We start from the raw sequence: 12,595 nt of genomic DNA on the forward strand, positions 1-12,595 counted from the left end.
GCTCACCGAGAAACTCACATGTTTTATATAATGCTGTACTGAATGACACACCACAACTGATGCCCCACAATTACTGTACATGTTCTCTCATTCAAATTTGGCACACAACCAATTATTATATAACTTCAGCAAGTAACATTTAGAAAACAATTTGTAAAATAAAAAAAAGGAAGAAAATTACGTACATTGATTTCAAGATTTGTCCTTTGCTACAGAGTGCACTAACAACATAGCAAATGGCTGGTTAATTCAGCATGGAGTGCGAGGTTCATCACTGAAACACATCGAAGTGAGATGTCTCAGCTGTTTCTCCAATACTACTCAATCAACAGGGATGTGAATTCAGCAACTACATGAGGTACAGTGAATTGTCAGTTTGTGATTTCGTTCTTTTTCTAAGTACAATGACCAAAAACGTACACACACACACACACACACACACACGCACGCACACACAAACAAACAGAGAAGAAAAAAGTAAAATACATAATTTATACTTCAGTAAGTATCCATGAACAAAAATAGAATTCTATTTTCCTATGTTATATTTACAATGAAAAGAAAAAAATGAGATGGAGATTTAAAAAAAAACAAAAAACTTTGTTTTGAGCTCCAATCCATTTTGAAATTTCACTGTTTTTATTCTTGTTCTCTGATTGTCCTTTAATTCTGTTCTACTGACACTTTTAGAGCCAAAAATGGCTAATAAATACAATAAAATGTCTATGCACTAGAGAGCTTCAAATACAATATACAACACAAACATACATGACCATTAAAATGTGCTACTGAAGTCCGGTGTGTCTCAGTCACTACGCAAGCTTCTCCGTCGAGTATACTGCTCTTTCTCCCCTAGGCAGCACTGGAGCTTAAACAAAGTGTTCATTCATCACGTGTCTTTGCATAAATAAACAAAATATGTCAAGAGAAAAATGACTCAAATCTGGCAACTGTGAGGCGCGCTCACATGAGTCCAAACAGGTGACTTGTTCATGTAGGTTTTTTCTTTTTTTCCTCGCACAACGGCTTCACATTTGTCAGAATTGATAAAAATACCATTTATATCCAGTGCTTGTAACACTTTTGAATCATTGTCCCCGTGTGAGATTGAAATAGTCTTTTTTCTTTTCTTTTCTTTTCTTTTTTTTATCTATACAAGCGCAATCAAGTTTCAGTCCCAACAACAGTCCTTTTGTCTGCTACCAGCCTACAGAACTGGCTTGGCATGGTCAAGGAAATATGTACAAATCACGTACAAATTAACCAATCCACCAGCAAACAGATATAACAGCTTTAAACAATAAACGTTGGCTTGTAAGCAGGGAAGAAAAAAAAAAAAAAAAAAAAAAAATGAACGCGGCTGTCAAGGGACATCCAGCTGAGTATTGTACCTTATGTAAAAATCACAACAAACTTAAACAAAACCAACTAAATAAAAAGGTACAAATACAAGCTTCTAAAGAAGTGCTCGAAACTTCTACGAATGAAGTAAATGCTTTTCAAAGAGGGGCGCTGAAAAGAAAAAGTGAATGCTTCAACTGCTGGGAGAAGTAAGCGCTAAATAGTCATCAGTACCTTTTAGACCTTTGGAGGAGTAATGCAGTGACCAGCAGCCTTGCTGTGACATTTCCTGTCTATTCTAATCTCTGGGTTACCAATGAAACAGACAGGTTCAAGGGCAAAGGCAAAATAGCGGGACTCATGCATTAATAATGCCGTATTTCAGATGATACCGACTCGTCAGTCATTTTAATAATCCCCCACAGCTTGATCTACTTGTTCCATCTGCTCGCTAGCACCTCGTGGCTGCTTCTGGCCGCGGCCTTTCGCTAGAGCTTTGATGGAGAGAGGGCACAATAAACCACATGGGCCTCGTCTCCATTGTTCGCCACCTTTCTCCTGGGCACGGGCCGATGCCGGGAGCCAGATGGCAGCCCCTTGAGGGAGGGTGTGTGCTGGGCAGAGGTCAGGTGAGTGGAGGTGAATGGCACTCGCACCCTGTAGGAGCTTTCAGTAGGGCCAAAGTCTAAAACAAGAGGCCCTGACCGCTGGCTGCTTCTTGGCTGTCCTTCCACACGGAAACAACCTGAGATCCGTTCTACTGCCGGAACGAGCGGATAATTTAGTAGAGCTGCAGGGCTGAATACAAAGGAGCAAAAATGTGCTTTTTCGTCTTTTTTTCTTTTTCTTTTTCAAGTGCTCAAAAAGATCCAAGATCCAAAGTCTTCTGTTCCTTTCAGAATATATATTTTTTAAATGTAGATACAATTAAACCATGTTAAATCCAAGTATCCTTAGACAGTATATAGAAAATTTGGAAAATAAGTGCCATTATTAGTTTAGTTAATTTTCTCCTTAACACTCTGCATAACTGGCCAAAACATCCTAATAAACTGGACGTTCTCTTAAGACTTAATGATGAACAAATTGCAGAAGCCCAATGGGCTTTAAGACTATTTTATTTCAGTTAAGATTACAATGTCCACAAGACTTAAGTGTAAAAAAAAAAAAAAAAAGACTTTAAACTTGCTGCCCTGGAAAACGGGGCTAAAGACTTTAGCAGAATGTGCGTGTACATATTGTACAACAGCAATTTGTGATTGTAATACACCAAAGCGGCCTTTCGCTGCCTGTCCAATTCTGCAGATTGGATGCCATTTGGCCCCTTGGCATTCTGGCCTGATTACAATCACTGTGATTAAGAACCGAGCGGGTAAGACTGAACTAGACGAGGCCGGTGGTCAGATGATCACTGCATTGAACCTCCTGGAGAACTATAACACTCTTAGTTCCTGAGCATTTGAAGGTGGTAGTCAATGGAGAGGAGAAAAAGAAAGTGGACTTTGTAGATAAGATTGCAAGGATTGTCTAAGACTCATGCAGTCTCTCCCTTAAGACTTTCAAATTTAAGATTTAAGAGCAGGAAGCTTATGATATGTTTGGCACATCTGGACTTTTTTTTAAAAATGTAATAATAATAATAACAACAATAATAATGGGGAGTTTTAGGCTTTCCCTCTATGGTTCATCAAATGTAAGGACTTCTTCAGTTTTATCGTATTATGAAATGTCAAAAGAAGTGTTTTTGTCTTTTTCATTTGAAATAGTTCTGATTAAAAACATTCACAAGCTGTTGGCTGGTACAGCATACCTGAGTGAGATATAGAACCCCATTTAAAACAGTAATGTACGCTTCAAAGAAAAAAAAAAGGTTTCAACAAATACATGTGTAAATCCATATGAATTTGAGTAAGACTGTGAGTTATGCATTCATATGAAATGTTTCAATTGTCAAGTCCTATTATTTAAAAATGTCGTAGGAAATACCCTAAATTGTCCATGATCAAAACACAAGAAAAAAAAAAACATCAATAAAAAAATAAAATAATAAAATAAAAAAAAAGCCAAAATAAAACAATCAAATTGTTTCACACTCGGAGAAACATTTAAGACCAATAGCTGTTAAATCTGAAGGAGCCACATCTGCATGCTGGCTCCCAAAATGTATATCATTAGAAACAAGTTTTTCGATTTCTTTTTTTTGTTCGTTATGTTCTCTTTTTCATCTTCTTCAGTCTTCCCTCTAAGAAAAGGATATTCTTCACAGGGTGTCTCGCCCTCAGTTGGCACTGACCGGCTCCTGTGTGTCACTGCTGTAGTCCGATTTGGGCTCGTCCTCAAAGTCCTCGTACATGTCCATCTCGTCCTCTCCGTTCACGGGGTCGCTAGGCACCATGGTGCCTGGTTCCATCTTCATGTTGAAGGTGCTCTGGATGACGGGGATGGTGGGCTCAGGGCTGGCCGAGGCACTGGAACAGTCTGACGTCATGTGAGGGGAGGGCGTAGTGGTCGCCATGGTTATGGCACCGGGGTAGACGACACCTGCGCTGGTGGTGATGGGGATCTGCGTCTGTGGCTGCTGCCTGATACAGAGGTGAAGAAACACACGGGAGAAAGACAGTTTTATGCTTATGAAGAGCACGTGTGCGCTTTTACTTTTTACAAAGCTCAGAGAAGCTTTAGAGCTTTTAAGAGACAGATGACAAGTTTAACGCTTCTCAAGGAAAACAATTACGGTCTCGGAATAGGAGAATGGAAAGAATGTACAGAACCAAACGCTGGTCGAAAACGTAAAGCTTGGGGAGGCTTGAAACCCAGGCTTGAATGGAACGTGACCAACCAGTAGCCCTGTAAAAAATTATTCCCAATCAGCGACAACGGTTTGGGAACGATTGTGAAAATGACACTCATTTCTTTCAGGGCGACAAAGCCAATTGGTTGGTAGAGACACAGTCTCCTGATCTTTAACAGGCTGATTGATACTCCAGCGCTCGTATTTCTTGCTGTTGAAGTGGAAACACCTGGAGCAGGCATTTTCTTCACTCACCACACGCAGTAAATTATAGAGTTGTGCTCCAAACATCTGCCCTGCAGCCCTCTCTACATTCATACTCGACTCTAATATCCTAAAATAATGGCTACGTGAGTCCTGCTGCCCTCTGTTACCGTCTAAATGCGATAAACCACCACTTTCAAGCAGCTGAAAGAAAATACTATTTTGTCAATGGGATTCAACCCAGGGCCATACAGTGCATTTCCCCTCCTCCACGGAAAAAATAAATTTACCACAGCATATAATCACAAAGGGAGCGTGTGCGCAACAAAAGGCGGCGCTCACTTAGCTTTGAAGTGTATATTAAAATTAAGTGCGAGGGCCATATAACGTGACAAACGAGCTAAGTGGCTGAATTATTCCAATCAACCTGATTAGAGGGTCACTGGCTTTACACCCGGAGTTGGCACACGGCATGGAATCATTACCTGCCTATTGTGTGAGCTCTAAGCTGAATTTATTGACAGTCTATAGGGTTTTAAGGGCATCTTGGATTGTTCCTGCCGTGCGCCTACCCCACAGTGAAGAACTGCCTCATCTCCTGCCTCCTCGACCTCATCATCTGCTTGTACTCGCCGATGCGCAGCTTCTTGCCGTCGATGATGCAGGTGCGCTTGGGCCTGGGCTTGTACTTGTAGTTGGGATACTTCTCCAGGTGGATCTTGCTGAGCCGTGCCTGCTCTTCATAATACGGTTGTTTCTCCTGGTTCGTCATGGACTTCCAGCGGGATCCTGTTGAACACGGGTGAGAAGTTAGGAATAATACAGGAGTGATTTTTTTTCTTGGAGAAAGAATGAATAGATTTTATTTTATTTTAAACTACCTTTTATATATATATATATATATATATATATATATATATATATATATATATATATATATATATAAATTCAATACATTTTAACAAAATGAATAATATGATGATTTTAATAAAAATGAGTAAAAGAATGACTTTGTTTTATAAGTACATTTTATTTGATTATAAAACTATATTTGTAATGAATTCAATACATTTTAATAAAATGAATGAAATACCTGAAATGAATGCTATTTAAATGTATTTTTACATTTAGAGACAAAATGAGCATAAAACACAATGTACAACAAATGAACTTTGCATTATTCTGAGGTAAGCACTGCTTTTGTGAATGGAGGGTAGCTGCATGACTGTTGCTGCATTAGTGGAAACAACAGGCCAGTAAATATCTTCAGCCTTCAGAATGTCCGGGATGACGGGACTTTTAGTTGCTGTGATCTATTGACTCTCTGGACTGGGGGACAAGACCCATTTAGCCCTGTCATTTTTCATGACAAACACTGCCCATGTGACAGCCACTAAATCCATCTAATTGAGCTGCTCCCGCAGGCAGCACACCATCAAGTTTAACTGTGCTCGTCTGTTTGAGATGCATTGAATTGTGTGGAATTACTTGCAAAAGATTAGGCAGGTGTGGTAATAGCCTGAACATCTTATTCACAACATACATTTTGCTTAGTAGCTATGTAATGCTGAGATGCTTGTTTATTGATTGCTAAGAGAGGAAAAACTGGCATGGCAATATTCATTTGCATATGTTGTGCAATTCAAGGTCCGATGTACTGCATGCTGAAATATCTAGTCAATCAACATAACACTCACCCTCTCTCTTAATGGTGCAATTCAGCTACATTTTAGTCGTGTAAGTCTTGGTTTTGCTCCAAAATAGTGAGCTGTTTCAGTTTGGTAAAAACAGACCCTCCCTTTACCTCAACAGAGGTTCAGTGTTTCTCCTGTCCTAATTCATGCTGATACTATCATCAGTGTCATTATAATAATATATATAGTACAAAATTTCATACAATACAAAATTACAAAATTTTAATTTAATTAACCTAAGAAGATCAGCGCAATAGCCAGGTTTCCATCAATCTTTTTTTAGAATTTATTAGAATTTTGGCCTGTCGTTAAAAAAATATGCAAACACCAGTAATAAAATGTTTTAAAATGTGGTAACACTTTATTTTTTAAGACGTGCTTACTATAGTAGTAACAATAAATTATGTATAATTACAAGTAACTAACCCTAAACCAAACCCTGACTGTAAGTACATGTAGTTAATTAATATTATGCAGTACTTATTGCTTGCACTTAAACTTCAATAGAAACATAATTAATTTTTAGACCAATTTCTACTTTAGAAAATGCCATGTGACTGCTTCATGTCTCAACAAAATTTCTATTTCTATATTTTCCAATTTCCTGGAAGTGATGGAAATTCTGCTTACTTGCAATTGCTTTTGCGATATTTTGGTTTTTGCTAATAATTATGTCAGAGCTTGAATGAAAACACATAGTTAGTGACAATCATTCCTTGAGTAGTACTCTAAAGAAAAGTAAAGCCATTTCAGTAAGTAGAATGACTCTTTAAACGGCTGTGTTAAAAAAAAAAGACTACTGGATTAGTGTGATCCAAAACAAGCAAAGACATTTTCATTTCAGTTTCTGAAGCACTCTAGAGTAGTTCCCAAGACATCAGTTCAATTTATTTGTATGGAGCATGGCGTCATCCCAAAACGAAAACGGAAAGGCTAACCCAGAAGGCCATGACTGCTGGTCGTGATTGATTTGGGGGGCTTTGACTTACCCAAGATTTTGCTGATGTTGGAGTTGTGCATGTCTGGGAAGGCCTGAAGGATTTTGCGGCGCTCATCTTTGGCCCAGACCATGAAGGCGTTCATGGGCCGTTTGATGTGAGGTTCGTTGCTGTTCCTTCCCCGGGGTTCCCTGTAGACCCGTGCCTCGGTAGTGCTGGCGCCTCCTGTTGGCCAACAATAATACTGATGTGGTTTATCTGCAGAGCCATTCAGTTCCCTACACCCTAGGAACACCAGAGCAAGAAGAAGAGAGTGGGTGCAAACCGTTAATCAACCTAGTAGTGCAGGGCATCCATCAGCACATCAGTGTGACTGGAGCTGAACCAGAGAAGGGAGGCCTGCAGTCGTACCTCATACTCCAGGCTGCCCATCCCAGAACTGGATGGGACAAGCCCATGTTTTGGAGCATAGAACAAGACGGCATTGTTGGTCGAGGAACTCCTGATGAGTGAAAACTAGCTCAAACCAGATGAGGAGGACCCTCACTATAATGCCTTTAAATATTTTGTCTGGTTTGCAGGGTTCATACTTTTGAACAGCCGTACATTTCTGGATGGCTGTCGTAATGTGTCTCCTGCTATGAGTAATAATGGTAATGCTTTGAATAACAAATGTGGCACAAGTGTGTTTGTGTGAAGGAGGTAAAATTAGGGGAGAGGGCCAGTTGCCAATGTCCTGACAAAACATTTATCTCCATGTGATTGCTTTCAATGTGCTAACAAATACAGACAGAGCATGACCAAAGGCAGACTTAAACACAGCGGTTAAACACGGGATGGTAAATAAAAATAATAATTTATTTTTGTTACTTGGATCAAATATTTTAGGCTATATTTTTTAAATAAAATATAAACGACTTTGTAGGGTCACTAATAATAATAATAATAATAATAAACTAATTCAAATAAATAATTATATGACAGAGATATATAAAAATACAAAATTAGGTGTCTGTATAAAAATTATCACAGGCATTTCACATATGCGTGTGTAGAGTTAGTCAATGAGGCCTGGTGTGAGTGCAGTACAGAGCAAACAGGCTTGAAGGAGTGTAACTTCTCAATCAGGCCATTCACAATCAGCATGTGTGTCCCCCAGTTTCTGTATTTAACTTTACAGCAGAGTGAAAATGATTCTGTTTGCATGCGCATTTGCTTCCTTTTATAAGTAAGATGTGAAAGAATTAAATAAAAGCTGTATGAATATTTCAACAAAGAAAAACATGTTGATAAATAAGGCTTGAAAAATAAAACAAACAACAAAAAAAAAAGCCTTCCCATATGCTACGATACATCTTTAATGATCCAAAAACTGGATAAGAAGGCTTGGAATCAGCCATGAATATTTCATCATCCACATGTGATGTGTATTCATTAGGACCCTGAAACTTCAAGTCTTGGCACACGATACCTGCTTTTGATTTCTATTATCACTGGTGTTGATAAACAAAATAAAAACTCCAGCTAAGTAATGGATCTTGGCACTGCACCGCTACTACAGCACCGGGATACCGAGATTATTCCGAGGGCAGCGCGCTGCTCAGAAAAAAGGAGGAGCGGGGAAAATAGGCAATGTTGGAGAGGTACCTTCTCTGTTCACACACAAACACATACACACGCTCATGCCACACTGGGGCCCTGAGAGAGAGAGAGAGACAAAGTCTAAGTTTCAGGCAGCCAGCAGGAGGCTCTATCTTCCAGGCCCTGCTGGGGAGAATGGCTTTGCCCAGGGCCCAAAAGATCCATTTACACATGTCATGTTTAACAATCATAATAATCCAGAAAGGGCTGCTGTTTATCTGGCTGCCCGGCTCCACACAGTCATGGTGCATCAGTCAGGCTCTCTCTGATCTTCCCTCTCCACAACTTTGTACCACCAAACACACTACAAGCCAGCCGCCTCGTCCCAGCTTCTCTCGGCCCCTTTCGTTGGGATTATACGGCGACGACGTTCCCCGCACAGTACATTAATTTCATTTAGCACGCGCTCACCGTGCAGGATAAATTGATTTCACTTTGTTTGGCTTTGACAGCCATGTTTATTGTGCAATGAAATGTAGTGTGGCGTAGGGCTGACAGTATCCATCAACGCTGGGCAATCTGCTGACTGCCGGGGCCAGATGAAGGCATTCATTACCTTGCCAACGCTTGCTCGTGCATTCGGCTACCTTACCCAGACACGACTGCCGCTGTCTGTTCGGGGGGATGGCCGGCTCTAATTTACGATTCGCGCCGTGCCATTACTTTACCACTGACACTGATTCAGCAATTTATATACTGGCATGCATTCAGATATAGGCAGAGGTGAGGAGCTTACATGCAAGAAACCAGCAGCTGGACTTTTAAATTGCAGATCGGATCCATTTTTCCGTTTTCGCTGAGAGAGGGTGAGAGGGGCTGGGGCTGGTTGTAATAATCATCTCATGCCCTGTTGTTGCTGTAGTGCGTCAGCAGACACAGACTCAGCGCTCTCAGTCATTTGAGTGGACCGCAGGAATGAGAGCCGACTTAGAGAGTGCCGGTGCTCTGCGGGACGAGACGAGCGGCGGCCCCTGGCATTGAGCCCCGCTCGCAGACACGGGTGGTCCGTGCCCCCCACCCTACAGCAATCATGATGTGCCTTAATCAAAAGCAGCCAAAGAGTTGGCAGCGAGGTCGGCTCGTGCGACGTCACCCCACATCCACAACATGCAATTTACAACCCTCTGCTTTTTTTTCTAGCTTGTTGTTGTTTAATAAGAAAGCTTACATGCCTCTGACATTTACAAATTAGCATTAATTGACGTTTTTTCCCCCGTGCGGCTCTTTTAGGAAGCACCTAGTTAGGTGTGTTATTGTGTAAATAAATGCAGATGTTTCGGGATGCCACGGGAGACCCCCTGAGGTGCGTGAGGGTGTGGGGGGGAGGGGGGGCGAGACGGCAGGAGGCTTCTAATCGACTTTATTGTGATTTATGAGACCCGGTGCCCAACATGACAGAGCGATACAAGAATCTCCATTTAATTTGTCTCTCCCGGTGAACAGGAGGGAGAGCAGAGGGGGACTGTATGAATTACAGAGAAAGAGAGAGAGCGCTTGCGAGGAAGTGTGCGAGTGAAAGGGGCCCCGCGGCCCGGCACACCTGCCTGCAGCAGGCCCAGACTCGATGGTACGCGGAACGGAGCCAAAAGGCTGAGCCTCTCAGGCTCTCGCTGCAGCTAGCCTTTTGTTCTGAGGGCACACACAGACTGTCACACAAGAATCCGCTTGGAGAAACAACCAACAATCACGCAAACCTGCCAGGCCCTCTGCGGACGATCCAATAAAGAGAGAGACGCCTTTCCGTGAAGGTATTTAGCGCTGACAATGGGAGTCTCTCTTACAGCGCACAGGCAGATATGGCACAATGCTCAGCTCTCCCATTCATGTCAGCACTCATATTGGGCTAATTAAACCATTACAACTTACATGTGATATAAGCCCACTACTTTAACATGCCAATTGTTGGGTTGCACCCAGCTGGATATTTGGAATTCTGCTCTCTCTCTGTGTGTGAACAAGTTTATATGGACAAAAGCGCAACGTGTTGCAACGTGCATGTTAGCATGTGCTATTGTTTCTCATGCATCTCGCCCTGGATGTTGTAAGGCCTTGAAGAGGGCCATGCTAAATTCCTGTTTGTAATGCACTATTGTGTAAAGGAGACTTGGGCTGAGGTGCAGACTACAGAGACAGTAAAACTGGATAAAGGACTGGCAGTGGGAATGCTGGGAAAACACAGACAGACACAAGAATGTCTGGTCTCTTTGTTGTATAGACAAGCCACACACAAAAGCACACTACCGTTAAATGTTCTCCATCTTTCTCTGAGCTTAACTATGTAAGTGTGATAAAACTATATTTTCTGATAGATCTAAGGCACCCCATTACTGCCTATAATAATAGGATGTAATAATAAGATATTACTTCTTGCAAATTGTAACTTTATATCTCAAAATTGCAAGTTAGACTTTATCTAACAGTGTGACTATTTCTGACTATGTGCTTTTTTTCTTATTAAAAATTATACACTTTTAACCTACAATACAAGTTTTATTTTTTACTTTGAGGCAGAAATGGACTTCCAAATACCTTACAGTTCATTACATTATGCTGTTCTTTTGATCTGTCTATCCATCAAAGACAACAGATGCTTAATATTTTTGTGGAATATGTTTTTCAACTGATAATAATGAGAAATGTTTCTTGAGCATCAAATCAGACTGGAGTAACGACTGGAGTAATTCAGCTTTGCCATTACAGGAATAAATTACATTTTAAAATATAATAAAATAGTTATTTTAAATTGTAATAATATTTCATTACTATTTTTTCAGTATTTTTGATCAAATAAATGCACCCTTGATGAACATAAGAGACTTCTTTCTCTTTCAAAAACAATTTTACAGACCCCAAACTTTTAAACAGTAGTGTAGATCCTCACATATTCTCTGTTCTTTTTATAACATAATATGCCATTTTACAAAACGATCGTTTAACAGACAGAAAATGTCTGATTGAGCTTTTGGTTCCTTCGCTTTGACTGCTGTGATTGCTAACCTATAATAATCCAGTGATAACCTTGCCACAATTTAACCATATGCATAAATAATACAACATTAACATAGCTCAGAGATTAGTCAAGTCAAGCAGTTATTTTGGCCGGCATTGTCTCAAAAGTGTGCAGATATTACCTCGACTTCCTGCCCCTGGAATCACTCAACACACCCTTTGTTCTGCTAAGACCCCCGTCTGACAGAGACAGTTTAAACACACGCACGACCCGACCCGCTCGGCAAACAAAACTCATACGCAGCCATATGTGAATGAACAAAGGGGCCATACTAAAGCCTTTTGTGGTATTAGTTAATGTTTTTCATCTGAGCTTAAAAAGACCTAATGACTTTGCGGTGAGCTGATGCATGTGGCTCGTGGCTTTTTGCGAAATGAAGGAAATTCTATCTATTTCCATACCCCGCCGTTATTTTCCAATGGCCTCTCTCTCGTTAGAGCTTTGGCAGCTGTTAATTTGGTTGCTGCATGCTTCACAAATATTAGTTCAAGCAACCTAAAGCTTTCTGCGAGTTGCAGCAGTGACAGAGAGCTGTTTTACACCCCAAGCCTTTTCCAATATAACGTGTCTTTTCAGCAGGCAGGACCTCCGTACAGGGAAACACGCTGCCGTTATGGACCCACTCAGTAATTTTCCTCTGCTCTCGATGGCAGTTACTGTATGAGTCTGTTCGGCCTGTTAAAGTGTCAAGAAATTTAATTCTCAAATGGTAGTTTCCTACTCAGCTGATAAATCATTTAAAGTGCATTAAAAAATAGCTAGCTTTATTGACAAAGCCCCAAAGCTTCTGAACAGAGTGGCATAATAAAACAAAGACTAGTTGCAAATAAACAGAACAAAAAGGATGAAGTGTAGCCTTTTTTAAGCGTAGGTATCACATACACGGCGCTTACATTCCTCAAATGTTCAGGGAGAGGAATGTAATTTGTTTGACTTGGTCTATCAAAAAAGGCTCTAAACACAAAAACACACAAGT

General features: G+C 40.7%; 1 protein-coding gene across 24 annotated transcripts in view; it reads right to left on the reverse strand.

The window, feature by feature from the left end:
- Nucleotides 1-1,154: 1,154 nt before the first annotated feature.
- sox6 (SRY-box transcription factor 6) overlaps nt 1,155-12,595 on the reverse strand; it is a 151,170-nt gene continuing 139,729 nt past the window's right edge. For 22 of the 24 annotated variants that reach the window (XM_081359802.1, XM_081359794.1, XM_081359791.1 and 19 more), the window contains 3 exons: nt 7,020-7,193; nt 4,909-5,125; nt 1,155-3,923 (listed from right to left, as the gene is read on the reverse strand). In XM_081359802.1, the coding sequence (XP_081215928.1) occupies nt 3,620-3,923; nt 4,909-5,125; nt 7,020-7,193 (695 nt within the window). In that variant the 3' untranslated portion in view covers nt 1,155-3,619. The remainder of the gene's footprint in view (nt 3,924-4,908; nt 5,126-7,019; nt 7,194-12,595) is intronic. The other 2 variants (XM_081359797.1, XM_081359796.1) reach the window with 1 other exon arrangement.

This window comes from Scardinius erythrophthalmus, assembly GCF_964197995.2.
Source record: "Scardinius erythrophthalmus genome assembly, chromosome: 2".
NCBI classification, from domain to species: Eukaryota; Metazoa; Chordata; class Actinopteri; order Cypriniformes; family Leuciscidae; genus Scardinius; species Scardinius erythrophthalmus.